Here is a 23616-nt window from a genome sequence, read left to right as displayed (position 1 = left end):
GGTCGAGAGATGGAGAAAGAGAGATGTTCAGCGGTTGGAGCCGGAATGGCTTTGGGCACCTGCAAGCTCTTCTTCCCAGCCCCACTGCATTTTAGCTTGTGAGGAAAGGATGGAAAACTAAATCATTCAGATAATTCAATCCAACCACTTCCAAACCAAATTTGATATCCCAAATCGAATGTCAACCTTAATGTCCAAATTACTGAGAAAGTGTGGGCTTTGGGACAGGAAGCAGGAGGAAACAGTATGCCAAATACTGCTTTAAATATCTTTGCGCTTTGGCAGACGCTAAATGGGGTTCATCTGACCGTGCCAGAGAGGATGCAGTGGCCCTTCTTCCCCTTAATCCCTACTCCTCTTCTTGCCACCGACCCCATTGATGCCTGCTGAGTTGCCACACCAGGTGGGTTTAGAATCTCAAACGGCGGGAGGGTGAGCGTTAGCGAGTCATTTGGGAGATGCCTTGGGGGTGATGAAAAGAGGTATACTGTTCACACGTTGTAGGGCAACAGGAAAAAGAGGAGCAAGGCTGTCGTTTCAGGTTACGTGACTAGACCATTTGCCAGAAGATTGGCGGGCAGCATTAAACTTCTTATTAATGTGCCCTAAGCTCCCTCCAGGCACTGTCAGTTTGGGGGAATAACAGTTTCATCTTCCAGATGCTTTTTCCTCGATTTATGTCGTCTCGAGTTCTGGAACCGAGCTGTTGCCCTGGGTTGGTTCGCTGAAGACCACCACTGCAGTTACAGCTGGTAAGGGGCAGCCCTGCACGGAGAGGACCGGGACAACCCGAAACGGACCTTCGCTGCAAATGGTAAGCGGGGACCACCCTTGATTTCACTTTGTCCCTGGTTGTAGCTGAACTTCTGAAGACCCAGAGCCTAAAAAAGTGAGAGGTTAGGATCGAGGAAACGGATCTTAGGATCCTAGGATCCTAGGACCTAGGATCTTAGAACCGATGAGCTTTCTACTAGAACTGGAGGAGCCGAACTGATTTCTAACTAAGTGCAAGAAGCAGTGTCTATGCAGAGGAGCCTAGATATTAGAATGGGATGTGAGGAGTGTTTACAATCGTAATAATCATTTTGCTCTTCTGGAAAACAGTGCAGGGGGCCTTGGAGTTGAAATACGGAATGCAGATATACTTGTCTTCAGTAAGGGAAGATTTGGGTTCAGTCACATTAAGGTGGGATGAGCTGTCCATGTCATGACTGAATATTGAAAATATTTATTAATTTTAGGTACAAGGACCACATAGAGAGGATAAAAACAAGAAATACTAAGTTTTGCCTAAGTGGATAATACGAAAGTGATGTGGAAGACAATTATTTTGATAATTCTAGGGAAGGAAAAAATACTCTCATATAGGTAAATGGGAAAATTTTTTTGGCTGAGACATTCAGATAATTTCCCACATTTCTATTTCACTTTTCTAGAACAGCCCTGTTTTAAATGAAGTATAACTGTGTGTGTATATATATTTCTCTCTCTACATATAGAAATACACATATAATTCTCTTTATATAAATATATGTAATTCTATATCTCTATTTATCTATCTATACTTCTCTTTATCAGAGCTATGGTACGACTTGTTTTGAATTTCCAGTTTGAATCCCAGAATCAACTGCAGTGACTCTATCTTGTATTTTGAGCAATAGTTCTGTAATTGATTGACACCCCTGCAGTAGCATTTAGTTATCGGGTTGTATGGTTAATATGGACATTGAAGATGAGTGGGGGGAGTAGTTAATTAGCCATTATTTTTTTACAAGGGTAGAAAACAATCACTTCATACTTTATAAATAACCAGAAGGTAAATTATTTTAAACACCTCCGTGACTTCTTGAGTTTGTAATCCTTTAATCTTCCCAGCAGTGCCCCTGGTGTCCAGAGGTTTAAACCCTCCTGACTCTTCTAGAGAGGAGACTAGAGAACTCAGGGTGAGTAGTTTGCTGCTGTCCCGTCCCCATATGAAGCCAAGCTCTGGGTGGTTCTACTGACTCTGCTCCCTGTGAAAGGGTGGTTACTTTTCTATCTTGTGCCCAGTGCCATTTTATAACCTCCTTGTAATCTAATTATTAGTTACTAAGTTCCCATTTGTCTAGGCCAAAAAAATGAATATTTATTCCTGTTATTTAATCTCTGCTTGGAACTTGGCCCTAAACTCTGGAAATTAAGGTCCCTCACATTTGCTCTCAGAACTTGCTGCTGTTGATCTCCTGCCTTGCCCTTGCTTGGTTAGACACTCTGCTTTTGAAACTGGGACACCCCATATATGAGCTGCCTTTTTCTATTGTTTATTCAATCATCATTTTTCCAAAACTCAACAAAGACCAGTCTCCCAAATAAGAACTACTTTTGAACTCACTTTTTTTTTTTTTTTTTTTTTTTGCTATTGGTATATTCTTGATCTAACGCTTTGACACCCACCAGGGTCTAGGTTCCCAGTTTGTGCATGTGGGCTGTTCTATCCACTGACCACATTCTGATCCTGACTATCACTAAACCAAGTCTATTTTTGAAGATGGTATGCATGTGGGCTAGACATGAAAATATTTGAAAAGTCAGGAACGTTTAAAATAACTGCTCATCATATAATTTGATTATAGAAGATTCTTATGTTCTATTTTCAATAAAAGGTTTTTAGTGATTCTTCAGCGATGCTAGAAGCCTAGTTGAATTTCTTACGTCATGAGGAAATAGGCCATAATTCAATTATTAGGAAATATTAGTATTTTATTTCAAGTGTTCTTATTTCATGTTGTCTCTAAATTTCAGTTGTTTGAAATGACTTCAAATCTTATTAGGATAATCTTGATTGTGTCGCTGATTTCCAAACCTGTAAGTGCAATGAATCAGCAGTTCCACTTGGAAAGAGAACCATTTTCAGTTGAATGAGAACAACATCACACTCACACCTGCAAAATCTGAAATGTCTAATAAAGTAGATTCCTATGTCTGAACTTCAATTTTAGGGCACAGCTGTAGATGCAGGACTGATGCCATCTGGTGCAGTTCCACAGAAAAAGAGATAAAATTTACCCAGAGTGTGCCATGTACTGGCTTTTCTGGGAACGACAAGGTGCCAGGATTTGTTTTTGGTTCATTCGCAGGGGTGGAAACTTGGAACGAGGTGAGTAAAATAGATGCAATAACCCCATTTATAGCTTGACATTTTATATTTCCAATTCTGTTTATAGTTTCAAAATAAGTGCGAAAGAGTTAATTTTTTTTTAATGGCCCAGCATTTTAACATTGTAAATAGTTAAACCATTTAGGATAGTGGGAAATGTTTACTTTTTCTAACTCATACCTACTAATCTAGGGACTTTTAGAATGCTAGTGGTACTAATACAGTACATAGAAAATATGTACAGAGTACTGTACTTTGGTTTTAATTTTTATAGCTACTTTGAGGTAGGTGTGCTTATTTAAGCTAAAACCACAATTAAAACTCTGGTATCATTAGGAAATCACTGTCAGGTGTCTGTGTCACGTACAAGGGAAAGCTAAAAACTGAGTTGCAGATCTTTGAAGTTAATTTGGCGGGGGGGTTGAATCAGTGAAATCAATTCTCAACACTACATTTCTTACTTTGTCCACACAAAATAAGATTATAGATTAAATAGTGATCTGATTAATTATCTGAGTAGTTAGCATCTTACTCCATAGGAATGTGGGCAATCAGGGCAGACCTGTGCTTAGAACAATAGTCAGAACATAATAGGTGTTCAGAAAAAACTTCCTGATGAAGTAAGCTAAAAATCCTCTTGTTTTCCTTAATAGCAGCTATTTTATGTAATAAACCTAATCATTTCTTCCACTGTTGCACTGTGTAGACATGGGTAGGTTGAAGTTAAAATTTTTATACTTTTGTTTTATTAGTATGACTCTATGAAGTTACTTGAACTTTATTGAATATATATGATTCTTCAGGCAAGTGTTTTTACAGTAAGATGGAAATCTTGCTTTCCTATTGGGAATCAAGACGGATGGCTACCTCAGAAATAGAGTAGGAAGTTACTGGACCGAACAGTAGCTTAAACAAAGTAGGGGTTTTGTTTCGTTCTCATGTGACTAGGAGGTTAGGGGTAAATTATTGCTGGTGTTCGTTCAGCAGCTCACAGATGTCAGGGTCAAGGTAGCCCCTGAGGTTTCCTTGGCTTTTCCCTTAGGTTCCAAGATGGTTGCTGCAGCTCCCCCAAGAAGATGAAGGAAGCTGAAAGGGAAAACAGGGCACACCATTTTGATTCTGCTTCCTTTTAAAGAGCTTTCTCAGAAGCCCAGCAACTTTTACTTACATCTCATTGGCCAGACTGTGTCATATCTGCGAGGTTGCATGAGAAATGTAGTTTTTGTAGCTGGACAGATGATTGCCTTCAACAAAAAAATCTGAGGAAATCTAAGGAAAAAAGATGATGGTGGATCTTTGGGGAACAAACTAGCAGTCTGTGCCCTGGTTACAAAATACAGTTGTCAAGGAGCATAATGATTGAAACAGATCAAAACTGTAACTCCTTCACAACTAATAGTACTCCAAGCAACACTGCTCTGCCCAGAGAGTGAGCAAAGTGAAGACATCCTAGGTTTTTTCTTGAAACACCTGCCAGAACTGGCTTTTGCAGTCAGCCGATATGCTTGCCCGACATCAGGATTTTCTAGAAGAGGACCCTGGGAACCTTACACTTCCTTGGAGGACATAGGCTATGGAAGTTTGGAACAGGATAAAGAAGGCTGTACCTTGCTGCTTTCCCATCTGCTTCATGTATCGCTAATTTTCCTTACAGATTTTTGGTGGAGTCTAGTTTGTTTGATCCCCAGAAAGGGATCATCCCTTTCATACATAGGAAAAAGTAATCTATGTAAAGAAAGGCTACTTGACTCCCTTCTGTGACTCTACCACCCATCTAGGAATATCCTGGGAGAAGACTTGCTTCTCAAAGCTGCTTCCATAATCAGCCTACATCCTGCCTAAGCAAAGGAAGAAGAAACACTTCCCACATCCAGGGCTGTCCAAAAGAACTTTCTGTGATGACAGAAATGTTCTATATTTGCACTGTCCAATATGGTAGCCACTAGCCATGTGTGACTAGTGAACACTTGAAATGTGGCTAGTGTGAATGAGGAAGTAAATTTTAATTTTATTTAATTTTAAATAATTAAAATGTAAATAGCCATATGTGGCTAGTGGCTGTTGTATTGTACAGCACAGTATACAACTTTCTTTTTCTTGTGTTTTCCAACTACCTGGGAGGGGTTTGAGCCAGTCATGTGCTTGGTGTTCCATCGTCTTCACTATTCCACCTTGCCATTGAACTTGTGTCCCAGAGAAAAGGAAAAATAGTATCCTAGAACTAAAGTCAAGATGTTAACTTGACATCTATACATTGTATGGATTTCTGTATAAATGGAATGATCCCCTGGGAATGGGTCCTGTGATTGATGTTTGTGATAATTGATGGTGGAGAAATGGTGGTGGTGCTGGTCCACTTACCATTCCTAGTGAACATTATGCGTTCCTAGCCAGAGTGAGTCAGCAGGAATAATTTTGTTCTGTTGTGCAATTCGTTCTGGTTTATTTTTGTAATATTGTGGCTGCTAAGTGATTATTCAATGTGTGTTTTTCAAAATACTTAGTGGTTTATATTTTTTAAAAGGCTGTGAAATAAAATAATTATATGTAACTCAGTTTTTTTTGTGTGTGAATTATTCTTACCCATAATTTTTAAAGAGTTAATTAGGACAAGGTTAATGGATAGAAGGGAATATTTATTATTTATTTATTTATTTTTAAAGATTTTATTTATTTGAGAGAGAGAGAGCAAGAGAGAGCAGGAGCAGGGGGGAGGGGCAGAGGGAGAGGGAGAAGCACACTCTCCGCTGAGCAGAGAGCCCTATGTGGGACTCGATCTCAGGACCCTGGGTTCATGACCTGAGCCAAAGGCAGACACTTAACCAACTGAGCCACCCAGGTACCTGGAAATATTTATTTTTATATCAGATTTTTTCATGGGCATGTCTGTATGTCAATTAATGCTATGTTTTAAAAATATTAAATAATATTTTCATCATATTCAGAGTTTGGGTAAAATATGAGGGTGGTAATTGTATTGGGTTAATTTTTCCTCGTCTGGTTGTTTTTCTGTCTTGAACATCACTTGGATCTTGTTTCTCTATAGTGCCCTGTCTGGGGTTATTTGTCTTTTGTTATTGAGTTATAGGAATTCTTGATATATTCTAGACACGATTGATCTATGACATATATGCTTTACAGCAATTTTCTTCTAGTTTGTGGCTAGCCTATTCATTTTCTTAGCAATGTCTTTAATAGGGGTATTTTAAATTTTGAAGTTAGATTTATCCACTTTTTTTTTTATGTTTATTGCTTTTTGTGTCTTCTCTAAGAGACTCTTGCCTATCCTATAGGTCACAAAAATATTCTCCTGTACTTTTTTTCTATACTAGAAGCTTTATAGTTTTAACTTTTACTATGTCTGTTATGCATCTTAAATTAATTTTTGTGTGAGGTATGAGGTAAGGATTAAGGTTCTATTTTCCCCCTATATATATAAAGTTTTCTACCCATTTGTTGAAAAGACTTTTCCCTCTCCGTTAAACTGCTTTGGCATCCTCTTCAAAAATAAAATGACCATATAAGTGTTGGACAATTTCTGGGCTCTCTATTCAGTTCCATAGGGCCATTCTCATCCATTATAACACTGTCTTGATTCCTGTAGTTTTATAGTAAGTCTTGGTATTCACTACAAAATGTTATTGAATCTGAACTTTTATAATAAACTACTAAAGTCTGCATCTACACACAGAAAGAGGCTTCAGTAATTTCAGTTGAAAATGGTCAAATTCAATAAGGTCAACCCTACCCCAATACCATGCTTCTTTTATTCTCAATTCTAGTTCCACCCACAATCTGAATCTGGATTTAAGGTAGCACTTGGTGAAAACGTGGGTCCTTGTGTTTCTACATATCTAGATAACTGGGAAATATCTTATATTTCTGTTACTACAGTTGAGAGCAAATTGTACTTTATAAAAGGTACTTTTTTGTAGGAAAGCTAAGTGATACAAAAAACAAAGCACAGAAGTTCATGTGTTGCTAATGTCCCATCTTTGTTACTAATGTAGAATTAACCACAGATTGAACTGCCTGGCTCAAGTATTAGGACATCCGTTTTGATGTTTTCCCCTCACCTCAGTGGTAATCTGATATTTGAATGTTTGGATATCTGATCATGCTTTTTAGAAATTTAGCTAGGATCATTTGATTGGCACCAAATTACTTCTCCTGCCCCATTTTTACCTGCATGCAGTTTTTCCAGATACACTACTTCTTGTCCTTTACGCATCTCAACTTGGAACTCACTGCAGAGTCTTGACCCATTAGAGGAAACGTGAATGGTCTCCTCCATCTCCAGCTATGTCGGCTCACTCCCTCCTGGGAGCTAACGGTTGTTAACAGTTTGAAGTATATCTTTTGAAATGATTTTCTGTGTATTTCCCATGCATAGTTATCCAGTTACATTCACATTTGCATGCAGATACACAGAAGGTTTTTTTTTTTTTTTTTTTTTAAATATAGATGACATCAGACTATAGATATTCTGCAATTTGCCTGCTTCTCTAGTATGTTGTGGCAGGTTGTATTTTCCAAAAGATGGCCAGAACAACGTCTCCCATTTCACATGCTTTTGCAGTATGATTTGACATTGAGTGGGAGAGTCTATATCCCCTCTCCTTGAATTTGGGCAGGCTTGTGACAACAGAAAGGTGCAGAAATGACACTGTCTGACTTATGAAGCTAGGTCAGAAAAACAGTGCAGTTTCCCCATTGTTTGATGGAATACCTACTTTTGGAGCCTTGATTTACCATGTAAGATTGAATTATCCTGAGGCCACCATCATTCTCTGAAGAAGCCCAGGCAGAGAGGCCCTGTGTAGGTCCTCGAGTGCAGAGCCCCAGCTAATGAGTAACTCCCAGGGGTTGAGTCCTCCCAGTTGAGGCCCTCAGCTTTATGGAGTAGACACCAACCGTTCTCACTGCACCCTGTCTGGATCCTAATAGTTTTAAGTCACTAATTTTGGGAGAGTTTGTTACAGCAATAGTAACTGGAACATATGTTTTAAAAGTTTTAATGAAAATAAAGTCATCTTTATTGTTTTAAATTGTAGAGAATCCTCAGCAATTTATTTAACAGATGAGCTATTGATGAACATTAAGTTTGTTGCAAATTTTTCTAAGATTGTATTCACAGAAGTATGATTTCTGGGTCAACTGGTTTGGAAATCTCAGTCTCCATTCTAAATGTACCAGAATATATCTATCCACTTCTCCACAGTATTTGACATTATGGGTCTTTTAAAAAATCGCCATTATAAGAACAAAAAAATACAATAAAACCTTACAGGTTTGATTTGAAAAATTATGAGGCAGTTTGTTCCTCTCCCCCCCTTTTTTTTTAAGGGTGGGGGTGTAGAGAGAGAGCGAGAGAGAAAATCTTAAGCAGACTCCACACCCAGCACGAGCCCAACGTGGGGCTTGATCTCAGGACCCTAAGATGATAACCTGAGCTGAAATCAACAGTCAGACGCTTAACCGACTGAGCCACCCAGGCACCCCTGTTGCTCTTATTTTATGTTTATTGACCATTTATTTATTTATTTATAGATTTTATTTATTTATTTGAGAGAGAGAGAGAGTGAGCACGAGTGGGAGGCAGAGGCAGAGGGACAGAGAGAAGTAGACTTCCTGCTGAGCAGGGAGCTGAAGCAGGGCTCCATTGCAGGACCCAGAGATCATGACCTGAGCTGAAGGTAGACACTTAAATGACTGAACCACCCAGGTGCCCCTTATTGGCCATTTTCATTTCCTCTTCTCTTTGTGCCTATTCAAATCCTTTACCCATTTTTAATAGGTTGCTTGTCCTTTCATAAGTAATTTATGTATAGTACAGATATATAATGACTATAGTACAGATATATAATGAATATCTCTATCTATTGGATGGCCATATATATAAAATCAGTAAATATATACATACAATTATTAGTCATTTGTTGGAAGTTGAAACTGTTTTCTCCTAATGAGTTGTGTACGTTTTAACTTTGTCTTTTGTTTGTTTATTATTTATTTATTTTCCAAATTTTAATTTAAATTCTAATTAGTTAACATATATTGTAACATTGGTTTCAGGAGTAGAATTTAGTAATTCATCACTTCCATATAACAGCCAGTGCTCATCACAGCGAGTGCCCTCCTTAATACCCATCACCCATTTATCTCATCCCCTACCCACCTCCCTCCATCAACCCTCAGTTTCCTATGGGTAAGAGTCCCCTATGATTTGCTGCCTCTTTCTTTCTTTCTTTCTTTCTTTCTTTCTTTCTTTCTTTCTTTCTTTCTTTCTTTCTTTCTTTCTTTCTTTCTTCTTTCTTTCTTTCTTTCTTTCTTTCTTTCTTTCTTTCTTCCTTCCTTCCTTCCTTTCTTTCTTTCTTTCTTCTTTCTTTCTTTCCCTCACTTTCCTCCCTCCCTCCCTCCCTCTACCTCTCTTTTCCTTTCCTTTCCTTTCTTTTTCTTTTCCCTTCCCATATGTTCATCTGTTTTGTTTTCTAAATTTCACATATGAGTGAAATCATATGGTATTTGTCTTTCTCTGACTTATTTCGCTTAGCATAATATACTCTAGTTCCATCCACATCATTCCAATTGGCAAGATTTCATTATGTTTGATGTCTGAGTAATATTTCAGTGTGTGTGTGTGTATGTGTGTGTATGTGAGACAACTTCTTTATCCATTTATCAGTCAAGGACATTTGGGCTCTTTCCATAAGTGCGCTATCGTTGATAATGCTGTTATAAACATTGGGGTTCATGTACCTCTTCAAATCAATATTTTTGTATCCTTTGGGTAAATACCTAGTAGGGCAATTCCTGGATCGCAGGGTAGTTCTATGTTTAACTTTTTGAGGAACCTCCATATTGTTTTCCAGAGTGGCCGCACCAGTTTAATTTTGTTTTTTATTTCATCATACTGAAGTTTAAAATTATATATACATACTGTTTACTTTCTGTAACTATACACTGTAATAGAACAATTGTCTCCTCATTTCTTGGCTGTTGTTCTGGGGGGTGTGTGTGTGTGTGCATTTCACATGAGAAGTTAAGAATCAATCTGTCAATTTCCATTAAATAAAATTCCTTTGGATTTTGGTTGGGATTGCATTAAATTTCTACATTAAACTTGGAGAAAAATTGACATCTTTTTTTGAAAGATTTTATTTATTTATTTGTCAGAGAGAGAGAGAGCACAAGCAGGGGGAGCGGCAGGCAGAGGGAGAAGCAGGCTCTTGGCTGAGCAGGGAGCCCGACGTGGGGCTCCATCCCAGGACCCTGGGATCATGACGCGAGCCAAAGGCAGACGCTTAACTGACTGAGCCACCCAGGTGTCCCTTGACATCTTTTTTGTATCTTTTGGTGATGGCTTAGATTGTTTATTTCATATGGGCAATCTTGGATATTCCTGCTTAAGTTTATGTTTAAGCATTTTATAGTTTTGGTTGATGATATATAGGGGTTGTTTAGTAGCTATTGCTCCTAAAAGAAAGCAATTTATTTTTATACATTGATCTTATATCTGGATCCTTATTAAACTCTTCTATTCATTGTAATAATATATTTTTTCAGTGATTTTCTCGGATTTCCTAGGTGTTCAATCATATTGTACAAATAATGAGTTTTGTTTATTTGCAACCTGCATTTATGCAGTTTATTTCTTTTCGTAGAACAATGACCAGGACAGCTAGTACAACATTAAGTACTACTGGTGATAATGGACATTCTTGTCTTTTATCTTATTCCTAATTTAAATGATTACACTTCTAATGTGTAACCTTTAAGTATTATATTTGTTACAATTTTCCTATGTTTTTCTCTTCTTTTTTTTTCATTTTTTCATGTGAATGTTTGTTGTTTTCTTTTCTGACCTGTTTTCTTTTTCTCAACAATATGTTTTGAGTAGCTTTCCAAATCCAGAAGTATATAGATAAATAATTTTAAATGTCTGCATGGTATTTCATTGAATATACATACTAAAATTTATTTACCTAGTCTTCTATTGGTAAACAAGTATATATATTTAACATGTTAATATATATGTATATAAGCTACACTGCTTTCAATCTCTTTGTAAAAACAACCTTTGCATCTGTTTGATTCCTGACAGTTGGATAGCTTGTGTTAAATGTAAGGGAGGTATCTAACTAACTTTATTGTGCATTGTTACATATTGTTGAGGGCTGAATTGCCCTCCAGAAAGGATATACCAATTTATACTGTCATCAACAGTGAAGGAGTGTGCCCATTTCCCTCTACCCCTGCCAACTCTGCATTTTGAGGATCTTTTTACTCTACAACTTTGTTAGGTAAAAAAGTGATCATTTGTTGCTTTTATTAGCATTCATTTTGTTATTAGTTTGAACATTGATAATTTCTCTTTCTTCTTTTGTGAGTTGCCTATTCATATCTTGCCCTTTCTTCCTATTAGGGCATTCTTTAGTTCCTTATGGATGTTTTGTTGATATTTATTTTTATTCCCTTGGAGAACGTTATTTTTTTATAATTAGGAAGACAATGAGGTTAAATCACACTTCCCTCCCTAACTACCAGTCAGTCTCCATTTCTTCTTTATGGTTACTAGATTCTTATGTATACTTCTAGACTTACGAAATATATATTCATACATATATATCTTTTTTATTCACACGAATGAAGCCGCACTATTTGCACATTGTTTTGTACCTTGCATTAAAAATACTTACTGAACACTCACTATGTACCAGGCACAATCCTACTTTTTTTTTTTTTAAAGATGTTATTTATTTATTTGAGAGAGAGAGAGAGAGTACAAGCGGGGAGGAGGGTCAGAAGGAGAGGGAGAAGCAGACTCACCACTGAGCAGGGATCCCAAAATGGGGCTTGATCCCAGGAGTCTGAGATCATGACCTGAGCCAAAGGCAGATGCTTAACTGACTGAGCCACACAGACGTCCTCACAATCCTGCTTATTTGGGATATATTAGTGAACAAAAAAGATAATTCCTTCCCTCATAGAGTTTACTTATATTCTGTATGTAGGGCTGCCTGTTTTTAACTGCTCTATAGTATTCCATGGGTAAAGGAAGCATAATTTACTTATCCAATTCTTTCTTAATACATATCTAGTTGTTTCTCGGTGTTTGCTATTACTAACAACACTACATAATTTTTTGACATAAATCTTTAATCAATATGTCCATATATCTAGAGGATAAAATCCTAGATGTGGAATTTCTGGGTATGTGTATTGTGTAAAATTTTTTGTTATAGAAATCAGAAACATAAAAGTAAAGGGAATATTGCTTCAAATTTATTTTCTTTGATCATTACAAAATCTTATTTATTTTTATTTGTTCTAAATAATTTTCCATGTATGGATACACTATATTTTGTTTGTTTATCCATTCATGTATTAAAGGACGTCTTGGTTGCTTCGAAGTTTTGGTAATTATGAATAAAGCTCTGCCATTCTGTTTGCTTTCTTCTGGAAGCCGTCCAATTTGATAATATTCCACTTAAAAAGTGGTGCTGTTTTGCATGGGTGTGGCTAAAATAAGTCCTCTCATATACTCAGGTAGAAGTTGGAATCTGAAGAGATACACCGGAGGGCAATTTGGCATATCTATTAACATTTAAACTGCATACGAGCAGGAATTCCCCTTTTCCTATCTCTTATAGAGAAATGCAGACGTGCAATAGGTAACGTTTACATCTGGCAGTCAGTCCATTTACAATAGGTCAGCAGCTGGAAGTAAAGGAAGCTGGGCCCCGTGGATTAGAGCAAAGGGTAAGCCTCCCCGACTCGCCAGAAGTAGAGAGCAAGGCAAAGAAACTGAGGCAGAAACCTAGTCATATGGTCTAGGCTAACACAGTGAGGAGTAGAAATAGGTTGTGAATCAGAGTTTTACCTCAGGCTCACTGGCTGTCTGGTTGGTGACAGAAGAGCTGATTCCAGATGCCCCGTTGCCAACACGAGTCGGCAGGCTGAGACGGCTGGTACACTTTCTAACCTGGTCAGCACAGCAGATTCTTGCCAACAGAGGCTGGGGTTGAAGGAACTGGAAACCTTCATCCAGAATATTACCTCCACCCATGCAAAATACGAAATATGATTCAGTGGTTTTCAGATGGCTTAATTTCTAAGTGTTTTACAAACTATTTTTTCCTCTCTCTCTCTTTTTTTTCTCCTCTCTCTCTTTTTTTTTTAAAGAGAGAGAGTGGGGGGGGGCAAGGGAGAGGGAGAGAATCTCAAGCAGACTCTGCCCTGAGTCCGGAGCCTGATAGGGGGCTTGATCCCAAGACCCTGAGATCATGACCTGAGAAGAAATCAAGAGTCGGATGCTCAACCCACTGAGCCACCCAGGCGCCCCTACAAACTATATTTTTAAAGATAGAATTTTGATGTGGATTGACATTAAGCCCTCCTTCATAATTTCCAGAATCCTCTCCTTACCCCTACTCACTCTGCCTGCCTTTTGAAAACACGACCATTTTCCTGCCTCCAAAATCAAAGTTCCCACCCCGTTGCCCATGATTCCTCTGCATGCCTTGCAGCCCTGGTGTGAAAGCACCTCTGCCAGGCTTGGCTTCTCAGAACCCCAGCAAGGGAAGGAGGGCATTTGGATCCCAGCTTTTCTGATCGCTGAAATCACCAATTGCTCCACTGTTTGCCTCTGTGCCAGTTTTTCCTCAGACTTAAACTGCATTATTATATCTGATATTGGGCCAGCTTACCTATCTTGTAAGAATTTCATTTTTCTTTCTCATTTTACTTTCAACTGAAATGGTCTCGCAACGATCATTTATGAATTTCTCTCAGTTTCTATTGGCTAGCTCTAATCTGTTAAAGAGACGTTGCTTAAAACCTTAGACAACGGAGCCGGACTCTTGCATTTACATCCCCGGTCCATCACTTCTCTGTGCTTCAGTTTACCGTCTGAATACTGCCAAATACCTTGAGCATATGTGACCATATGTGACATATATTAAGTGCTCAATTGTGCTCGCTTTGGCAGCACATATATTAAGTGCTCAATAAATGTTAGCTAGTCTTTCTAAATTCGACAAAGTATACTTCTTCCAACACTTTATTTTAGGTAATTGTTCCATCTCCCAAGAGCTTCTTTTGTCTGATACAGCACTCATTTTCCTTTGCTAAAATTTCAGGTTAACTTGATTTATAACCTATGTTTTGTTAATTTATATATAGACATGTGAGTTTGTGGTACTGTCCCTAATTCGACACTTTGTTTTTTTGCCAAGACTTATCGGTCCGCTCCCATGCTATTGTTCTTCTCATGTCATACCTGGTATTCTCTGGAGGTGTACAGTTTTAGCTGGGCATTTTTCCTGCCCTGCATATGTCAGATTGGTACCTTCCTGCCAAATGTGTTCTTTCCAGCCCATGCAAACACACTCCAGCCGCTGCAGGAGCCCACTGGCCCAGAAATCTAAATTCATCCCTACCCATAAAGGAAGCTGGCTGGTCACCTCTCACATCCTTCTTTATCTTGCAAAGTCACGGCCTTTTCCTGGAAGTCAAGATAAAAACACATCCTGTGCCCTGGGGTTCTTCAGCTTTCTGCCCAGAACTTCAAAATGCACAGAGAGACATTTTGGAGAGTTCCACCTATGTTCTGTGTGCCCTGATGAACCATTAGAAGTTAGTAGTACTAAGAGGATTTGATCAATGTCGGCAGACTTTGATCTAACTTGGATATAATCAAGAGCCAAACATATATGGGCACATAGCTAATGAGTATCTGAGTAGTCAGGGAGCAGAGAGGTGCAAGGTTAGGCTCTAAATATTTCTAGTGTGAAAGTTCTGATGTTCAGGAGGGTCTGAAGGGTTATACACTCATTATGTTTGTGAGGTTTCTGCCCACCCAGGCAGCTGAAGATGCTCCCAGGGTCTCCACACATGTGCCCTCTCCAGCACACGTTCTGTGATGAAGAACAAGGACAGCAGGGACTGCAGCGTTTTTCATATTCATTAGACCTAGAGATTTTATTTCATGTAGAGAGATTCTGAATTATAATAGAAACCTTTTCCATATGTATAATCTTAAAGGAGTCCTTTCTCCTGAAGGAATTTATAATGTATAACAAGAGGCGAGCTCAGACCTCAGATGTGAGCTTCTCCCCACATTCATTAAATTCCTAGCCTCTCTCTCTATTTTTATCTGGGAAACCTTTGTGCTAGGAGGGGGAGTCTGCCTTTAGGATTTCATCTTACCCCTCAGATCTGCCCTCAAAAGTCACAGTTCCCTTCAAAAGGGGGCCTTTGAGTCGTCTTTTGACTATTTCCACTGGCACCCACCACGTGTCTTCATCTTGGGGGAATGATAATACGAGTGTCTGTAATGTTAAGTGTTTACCACGTAGCGGGCACTGTGCTCAGGTGTGTTACTCAGTCTCCAACACACCCCCGAGGAGGGTGCCATTATTATGCCATGTTATTTTCCCCTTACCTCCTTTCTTCTTTACACTTTGCACCCACAGCATATGGTGTCCCTAAATCACCCTTGGCTTTGGGTCCCGGGGTCCTTTGCTGTGACCAGAGGACTCAGCAGCCCCATTTTGGGGAACACATTGCCAGCCTGATCTCAATACTTTATTCGGCCCATGAGCTCTTATGGCCACCAGATGGGAGTATTGGGATTATAAAGAACTCTCTCTCTGTCTGTCTCTCTCTCTCTCAAACAAATAAAAATAAATAATCTTAAAAAAAAAAGAACTCTTCAGAAAACAAATTCAGTGCGACTGTAAATCCACCTCGAACAGTTTTGCATGTGATTTTAGTAGATAAAATGCCTGTCTAAATCAAAGCCAAACTTCTTTTGTAGAAGCACATTTTAACTATTTCAAGACACCAGAAAGTGAGTTATATCAGGAGCATTGAATTGTTTTGAAGATGTTAGAACTCAACACACACCCACCCTTAAGCACAAACATTCTTAGATTTACAGTTCTTATTGTTAGTTCTAATGGTTTCCCGTAAATGCATAGTTTAGCATTTCCTAGGCTGGTGCTTCTCACATTTGCTCCCAGTGGCAGAGGAGAGAGTAAACAAGTCTTCCAAGAACTGTGGACTCACCTACAGTGGCCCCTTGGGAAAAACAATGCCTTTGAAGTCTCAGGTTTCACTTCACAAGTTGTGCGGATTTTAATACATATCAGTGTTTTTAATTACAAAAACGACATTAAGTAACACGGCCGTGGCTGGGAAATGCGGCATGCTTATCTCACAGTCAGTTTTGGGAGACTGGTACGAAAATTTCTGGAAGGGCAGGAAAGGAGTAGACGTGCCAGGAGGGAGCTTTTCAATGTTTGCCTCCCTTGGGATTTTCTCGTGGTTATCTTCTGTGGTGTTTCATTTCTATTTGCTCCTGAAATTCTCTTTCATTCTGCATCTTGGCCTTTCATATTTTTGGCTATTTTTATTAATATTTTGGCTATTTTTCCAATGAGTATGGTCTTACAAAAACGGGGCTCAATTTTTGGCCTTCAGCAATGCCCTTTCTTCAATTCCCAGGATTACTTACTCTTACTTTCATGAGTCCCAGACTCCTTCCTAAATTAAACCTTTCTGATGATTCAACTTTCTTTCACTTCCTCATCTCAATACTGTTCACTGTGTAAGATTATTTTGTTTCTCATTTCAATACTGTCCACTTTGTAAGATTTTTTGTTTGTTTTAAAAATAACTAAATTACATATATATGTATATATATAGCAGTCCCATGTCTTTTATTTATTTATTTATTTATTTATTTTAAAGATTTTTTTTGGACACATTTAGTTTTATTGTAACAAAGCAACTTGTACACTTTTAACGTTTAAAACTGAGCATCATCTTTCCTTTCCAGTGAAACAAAAAGAAAATTTAAAAATAAACAGGAACAAAATTACAATAGAGAATGTCAATTCCAAGTAAGATCCTACAGGTTCTGCTGATTCTCCCATCGAGTGGCAGGGCTCAAGTCATCATTAGGAGAGAGTTTTATTTTATTTTATTTTTTTAGATTTTATTTATTTATTTGACAGAGAGAGATACAGCGAGAGAGGGAACACAAGAGAGGGAACACAAGAAGCAGGCTTCCCGCAGAGCAGGGAGCCCGATGCGGGGCTCGATCCCAGGACCCTGGGATCATGACCTGAGCCGAAGGCAGACGCTTAACGACTGAGCCACCCAGGGAGAGAGTTTTATTTTAAAAGTGTCATCTTAAACTGCAAGGATGTCCGTTAAACATCACAATTAAACATGCCAAAGGAGAAGCCATGTTGTCAAAATGCCCACTTAACCCACCCAAACATCTCAAACCCACCCTTTGCTGTCCTTCTATAACCCCATTTTTTAAAGTTTTTTTTTTTCTTTTCTTTAAACAAGAGAAAGTAGACAGGTACATGTTGGTAAATGCTAACTGTCCATATTCACATAGAGACACAGTGTAATCTCTGAGCCCAATATACAGAGAAAGGAGGAAAAAAGCTAGAACTCTATGCACTACTACACAGGGGCCTAGCACCCTCCAGCTTCCAGCAGAGCTAAGGGAGCAGAAGGTTTTTCTTTTTTCCCACAGAGCACGGTGGTGTTGATTCCATAAAGTTTTTGTTGAGACAGGAAGGGATAAAAATGAATTTGGAACAGAAAGGGGTAGAGATTCTTTTCCCACTGTATTCTGCTCAAGGTATTTCCCCCCAAAATAAGTTGAGAACCATGGTATAAAGAGAGAGAAAAGAGACTTCAAAAAACAGGGCGAATGAGCACAAGAGGAGAAAAAAAAAAAAAAAAAGACTACAACTTGCTCCCAGGGACTGAAGAAAATTAAAAAAGGAAGGTTGGAATCCATCAGTGTTCCATTAGTCATCTTCTCCTTCATCCTCCTCTCCTTCCTCCCCCTCATCATCATCTTCATCTTCTTCACCTTCATCCTCATCTCCTTCTTCATCGATATCTTCTAATCCTTCTTCTTCATCATCATCATCATCTTCTTCTTCTCCTTCCCCTTCTTCATCATCCATATCAGGAACCAAGTAGTACTGTAATGGATTTGGCCAAATATCATCTTTGATGACCTCTCCTAACTCATCTGCACCTGCATCAGAATGATCAGTAAACCAGGTGAAGAAGCTCTCTGGTTCCTCATGCTGTCTCTTCCTGCTGGCTTTATTCTGTGTTTGACTTGAACGTTTCATCAAATCCTTTCCAGATTTCCATTTGATTTCGGTGGACTTTGAAGATGGATCACCACTCTCATTCAGATGAAATTCTTTGGAGAGAACTTTATTTTCAAAGTAAGGGTTTTCATCAAAATAAAAATCTATTCTGTAACCTGATTTAATATCTTCAAATTCTGTCACTTCAACTCTTGTCAAATAATGCAGCACCTCTTCATCCTCCTCCCCAAGCAGTGCAGACACTTGTGGATGGTTGACAAATGTTGTTACCCAAAAATTGGGGATTTTGGCGATCAGTTCCGAACTCTTCTGAAAAAATGGTTGGCGGAGTTTGTTATATTTCTGTTCTACTTTCAAAATCTCCTCACTGGCTTGTTCATTAAATCTGTCTATTTCATTTTATACTTCATCAATATGTTCAATTGCTTCTTGCTGTTCTTTTTCTCTCTTAGGCAAGTGCTGAGATGTCGACGTCTCCTGCGGCTTGGGGGCAGGAGGTAGTCTCGGTTTCTTCATTTGAGGCGGGAGTGAAGACTGGCGTTTGGGGGCCATGCTGTGAGGAAACTCCATGAAACCAGGAGAGAGGCATGTCTGGAAAAAGCCCTGCTTCTATTTTAAAGATTTTTTATTTATTTGACAGAGAGAGACACAGCGAGAGAGAAAACACAAGCAGGGGGAGTGGGAGAGGGAGAAGCAGGCTTCCCGCTGAGCAGAGAGCCCGATGAGGGACTCAATCCCAGGACCCTGGACGCATGACCTGAGCTGAAGGCAGACGCTTAACGACTGAGCCACCCAGGCGCCCCTCAGTCCCAAGTCTTTTAGAACAAATTAAAAATTGTTCCTATATAAGATTATCACAAATGGGAGGAGAAAAGCACAACTAATAAAAATTATACTATTAATATTTATAATAATATTAATAATAATGATGTTGATGATGATGAAGAATGGTAAACATAAGAAGAAGCCAGGGAGAATGTTAGTTCATTGGATCTTGCTTAAAAGCCCATTCTTTATCTTCAGACATCCTGAATTTTTGCCAAACTCAGAGTGGAAATGACTCTGATGACTAGAAACACATTTTGGTGAATTTAGAAGTACATTGCTGCTTTGCTGTTTTCTTTAAAGTCTCTTTTACTCCCCACCTACCTCCCCATATATATTCTTTGTTATCTAACATCTCTGAGATGTTAGAATTAGTATGTGCCTGCAGGAAGGGTGCTGTGGAATGTTTTGTTGACATGATTGACACAGGAACTTCTCTTCATGTGATTTCAGTATAGGATTAACTTAGGGAGGTTAAATGTTTATTAAAGATGTCAGATTCTGTGACCTTCATGTTACCAGTTGTGGTGAATTGTATTTGTTCAAAACATTGTCGGCCTCCCCCTGCCCCCAACCCCAAGTGGATTTATTCCTATAGAAGCCCTGCCTGGGGAAGGAGTTGAATCTGTCAACCTTGGCCTCATAACTTACTTTGGCCAATGTGACACGTGCCTCATTCAAGACAATGCTTTAAGAGCCATCCCACCATTTCCCACTGCTCTTTCCCTCTGCAATGAGAACAACATGCCCCAGTTAGGGGCATGTCCTTCCATCTGGATCCTGGGATGAGAAAATCATGTGAGACAGAGCCACAGCATATCCTTATGTGGGAGAAACAAATCTCTTTTGTTAGCCACTGAGATCCTGGGGTCGTTTGTTGTAACCTAACAATGGCTGTGTGATGTACCAGTGAAATCTTTATCAGGCGATTTTACCTATCATGAACAATGGTAGTTGGTCCTAGATATAGCGTATCTGTATTATATATTAGTTAATGCAAGAGCAAATTTTGCTGGAGCTCAGTAACCATTGATTATTTTCAGCAAAATTCTTTCTTAAATTTTACTTTTGAATAAATAAGGGCATGTAGAGTCTAATTTTGCCGTATTCTTCCTCTTCCACTAAGAGGTTTTAGAGAAGCCCCATACCTAGGCTTGGTGTACATTGTCCAATCAACTGGTTTTCTCAGTATAGTTTTAAGGTATGATGAAGCAGTCAAGATTTCTGGGTTTCAAGGGGCTGTAGGTTGGGTTCCCTGGAAAGAAGAATCTGAGATGGCAATTAGCGTGTAAGAAGCTTGCTAAGGAGAGCCCTTGGAGTCAATACCTGGGGAAGGGAAGGGAAAGGAGCATGATTGGGCACAAAGAAAAGTTGGGCTATAATGCAGTCTGAACCAAGGACTCACCCAAACTATTAGGGAGTTCTAAAGCTGGGATGGCCCTTCAGAGTTGTCCCAAGTCAGGATGGGGATGGGGGCTAGTTATACTGTACATTAACCAGTCATTGGATGTAGACTTCCTAAGGGCACATGAACTCAGGCAAGGCAACTCTTTAGCGGAGGCAATTCCCACAGAGGGCTGACAGCTGAGCACTCTCTGATGACTGCACTCCCAAATGCTGGGGGAATAAGTCCTTTGTCTCGAAAGAGACCTGGGTAGCACACCACAGCCTCTGCTGAAGTCCTCCTCTTGTGTTGCTCAGATTCATTTCATTATGAAAGTTCTGAGAGCAGATCTTCCAGGATTTTGTGGGGCTTTTTTCCTGGGGAAAACTTGTAAGAGGAAGATTGGTGGGATGTAAATGACAGCCCCTATTGCTGTCATTGGTCTCAGAGCTGCAAATGAAATTCACTCTTGCTCCCATATGATCCAATCTAGGTTACTCTCATTCTCAGCTTCTCTGCTGGTCTCTGTGGACTAGCATCATGATTTTGCCTCTGGTAGCCACGCTCTTCTCAGGCTGTGGCTTGAATATTTGTCCATTTACTATCAAAATGGAGCAAGGGAATATACACAGGTGCCCATGTGAATCACCAAATGTCAACATATTCCTTCTTGTGCCCTTCGTGTAACAGTAGCTGTCACCTCCTCTTGATGATTAGGGCCAGATATCCAGCCAGGGTGGTGCTCCATTTCTTGTTTGCTAGTCTCTTGTCAAGAGGGGTCTGAAGTGTCAGCTATAATTTATAGGACTCTCTCGCTGTGTCCTGTGGGGAAAGTGTTTGCCCCTTTTGTAAACCATGACCTCTAAACCCACAGAACCTGGAGCTGACAGGACAGTACACACAAGTTCTCCAAGTAGATTAGTGGGAGTTGTAGTAAATGGGCCATTTCTGCTTCCTTCCCTTGATTCCTGGACCCATGTATTTTACCGATTAGGGACATAACACCATATAAAAGTCATCTGAAAATATTTATTGCAGGATCCTGAAGGATAATGCACTATCCTCCAAAACCTTAGAGAGTGATATGTGTTAAAAAAAAAAAAAAAAAGCAGAGAGGCCAAGGGAAGTATAGGATGGGATGGTTAAAATTATAGATAGGGTAATCAAGGCAGCCCTCACCTAACAGTGACATTTGAGTGAAGATCTAAAGGAAGAGAGAAATCTAGGGTAAGTTTATTCCAGACTGGGGGAACAGAAAGTACCAGGTCTGTGATAGTAGTGTTCCTGGCATGCTCAAAGAACAATGAAGTGGTCAGAGCACCAAGAGTGGAGAAAGAGAGGCAAGGTGTTGGTGGATGATGTCAGAGTGGTGATAGGTGACCATATAATGTTTGCTTTTACTCTGAATGAACTGAGAAAGCCCTGGAAAGTTCTGAGGTAAAAAATGATATGATATGACTTAGGTTTTTACCAGAATGGCATTTTATTGAGGATAGACAGAAAGGAAAAAGGTGGAAGCAAAGATACCAGTTACAAGGCTGTAACCTTAATATGAGGTAAGAGATGGTGGTAGTTGGACCAGGATGGTGACAGTGGGAGTGGTCTTACAATCAGAGCCTCCAGAGGCATAATATGCGTTCAGTGTCACAGGGGCCTCTTAGAATTGTATAATGTTGCAGTACTGGGTCAGTCAAATTCTTGCTACATTTTTGAGCAAAGGCAACCAGATTTGCTGATAGGGAATGTGAGAGGAAGAAATATGAAGGATGGCTTCAAGGTTTCTGGCCTGAGCAACTGGGAAGTTGGGGTTGCCATGAACTGAGATGGAGAAGACAGTGGAAGGAGCAAATTGAGGGATGGGAGCAATATTAGGAACTCAATTATAGACACATTAAAGTTGAGATGCCTGTGAGACATTCAGTTGGCGACTAGATTTGTGAGCCTGGAAACCATGGGAGGTGTTTTGAGTTCCATACTTAGGAACATTAACATAGATTGAATTTAAAGCCATGAGAAGGAAGGGGATGGCTTACTAAGTGTGGTGAGAATAAACGAGATCAGCTAAGGAGTGAGTGTGGGTGAAGAAAAAAAGACTAAACCAAGCCAGAGATGGAACCAGATGTACTCCATGTTCAGAATCTGGGGAAATGAGAAGGATCCAGCAAAAAAGATGGAGGAGGGTTGGTCAGAGAGACGGGAGAAATCCAGGCCAGGAGCCATCTTGGAAAGCCAAGTGAACAAGGTGCTTGAAGAAGAGACACAGAAGGAATGAAGTTGCCAGGCATAAGGTCTTAGGGATTTTTATCAGGGTTGGTTCTCTGGGCAGTTTTAATCTCCATATTTAGTGTAATGTTAGAGAACACAGTGCAGCATTAGAGCATATGTCTTCTTGCCTCCCTTTGGAACTTCGACAATAAAGGTCCAGCTTATCATTTTCAGAGCAAGTCTGGTATTCTAGAAGAAGGATCCACAGGCATTGAGGACATTTCAAAGCACTCAATCAGGACTATAGTTCTTTCATTTCTATCTTTCTTAAAACACCTATTTTAACAAGTTGTTTTTGGGCCCTTGCCTGGAAAGCTAAAAAAAGCCAGAAGCTGCTGTTGTCTTAAGCCTACAGCTTAGCACGGTACATGAGAAGAACGTGTCAACATACATTGCTGGATTTATGCTGCGGCACTGTGAAAGCCATGCTCAGAAGCCCCAGCAAATAAAAATAATACGGAAATTCTATGTACCAATTGATTTGGGGGAATGCTCTTCTATTTTTTTTAATAAGACTTTTGAGGAGAGAGAAGTGGCAATAAGAATTCTAAAACAATTATTTCAGAAGACAGAAGAATTGACATATTTTGCTATTAATTATTTCAAGCAGAAATGTGAAATCTCTTTTTAAAAATGTAGGGGAAAACTACTCTTTTGTTGGTTAGAATATAATATTTGGGGAGAATATGGGCCAGTCCTCTTTCCAAATACTTCCTCCTGAATTGCAGTATCATAACAAATTCTGTATGATTTCACTCATTTCAAATGTATCTTATGATGGGGAAACATGGAGGAGGAGTTAAATAAATGAATATCCAAAGCAGTTTAAAGTAAGTAAAAGTTTCCTTTTC

At 39.3% G+C, this 23616-nt stretch overlaps 2 protein-coding genes across 2 annotated transcripts; one reads left to right on the top strand and one right to left on the bottom strand.

The window, feature by feature from the left end:
- The first annotated feature begins 785 nt into the window (after positions 1-785).
- TMEM155 (transmembrane protein 155) lies at positions 786-5054 on the top strand. Its single transcript, XM_032412758.1, is given in 5 exon segments — positions 786-814; positions 1879-1943; positions 2979-3136; positions 4179-4198; positions 4201-5054. Coding segments are annotated over 3 exon segments (300 nt in total). The 5' UTR covers positions 786-814; positions 1879-1943; positions 2979-3002; the 3' UTR covers positions 4347-5054.
- A 12421-nt stretch (positions 5055-17475) lies between these two features.
- Positions 17476-18908, bottom strand: LOC116637410 (protein SET-like). The gene is given in 1 exon segment (XM_032412757.1): positions 17476-18908. A coding segment is annotated over 1 exon segment (888 nt). The 5' UTR covers positions 18862-18908; the 3' UTR covers positions 17476-17973.
- Positions 18909-23616: the final 4708 nt, after the last annotated feature.

This window comes from Phoca vitulina, unplaced genomic scaffold, assembly GCF_004348235.1.
Source record: "Phoca vitulina isolate PV1807 unplaced genomic scaffold, GSC_HSeal_1.0 scaffold14, whole genome shotgun sequence".
Taxonomy (NCBI): Eukaryota; Metazoa; Chordata; class Mammalia; order Carnivora; family Phocidae; genus Phoca; species Phoca vitulina.
The sequence above is the reverse complement of the archived record's forward strand: the minus strand, read 5'-3'. Positions and strand labels throughout refer to the sequence as shown.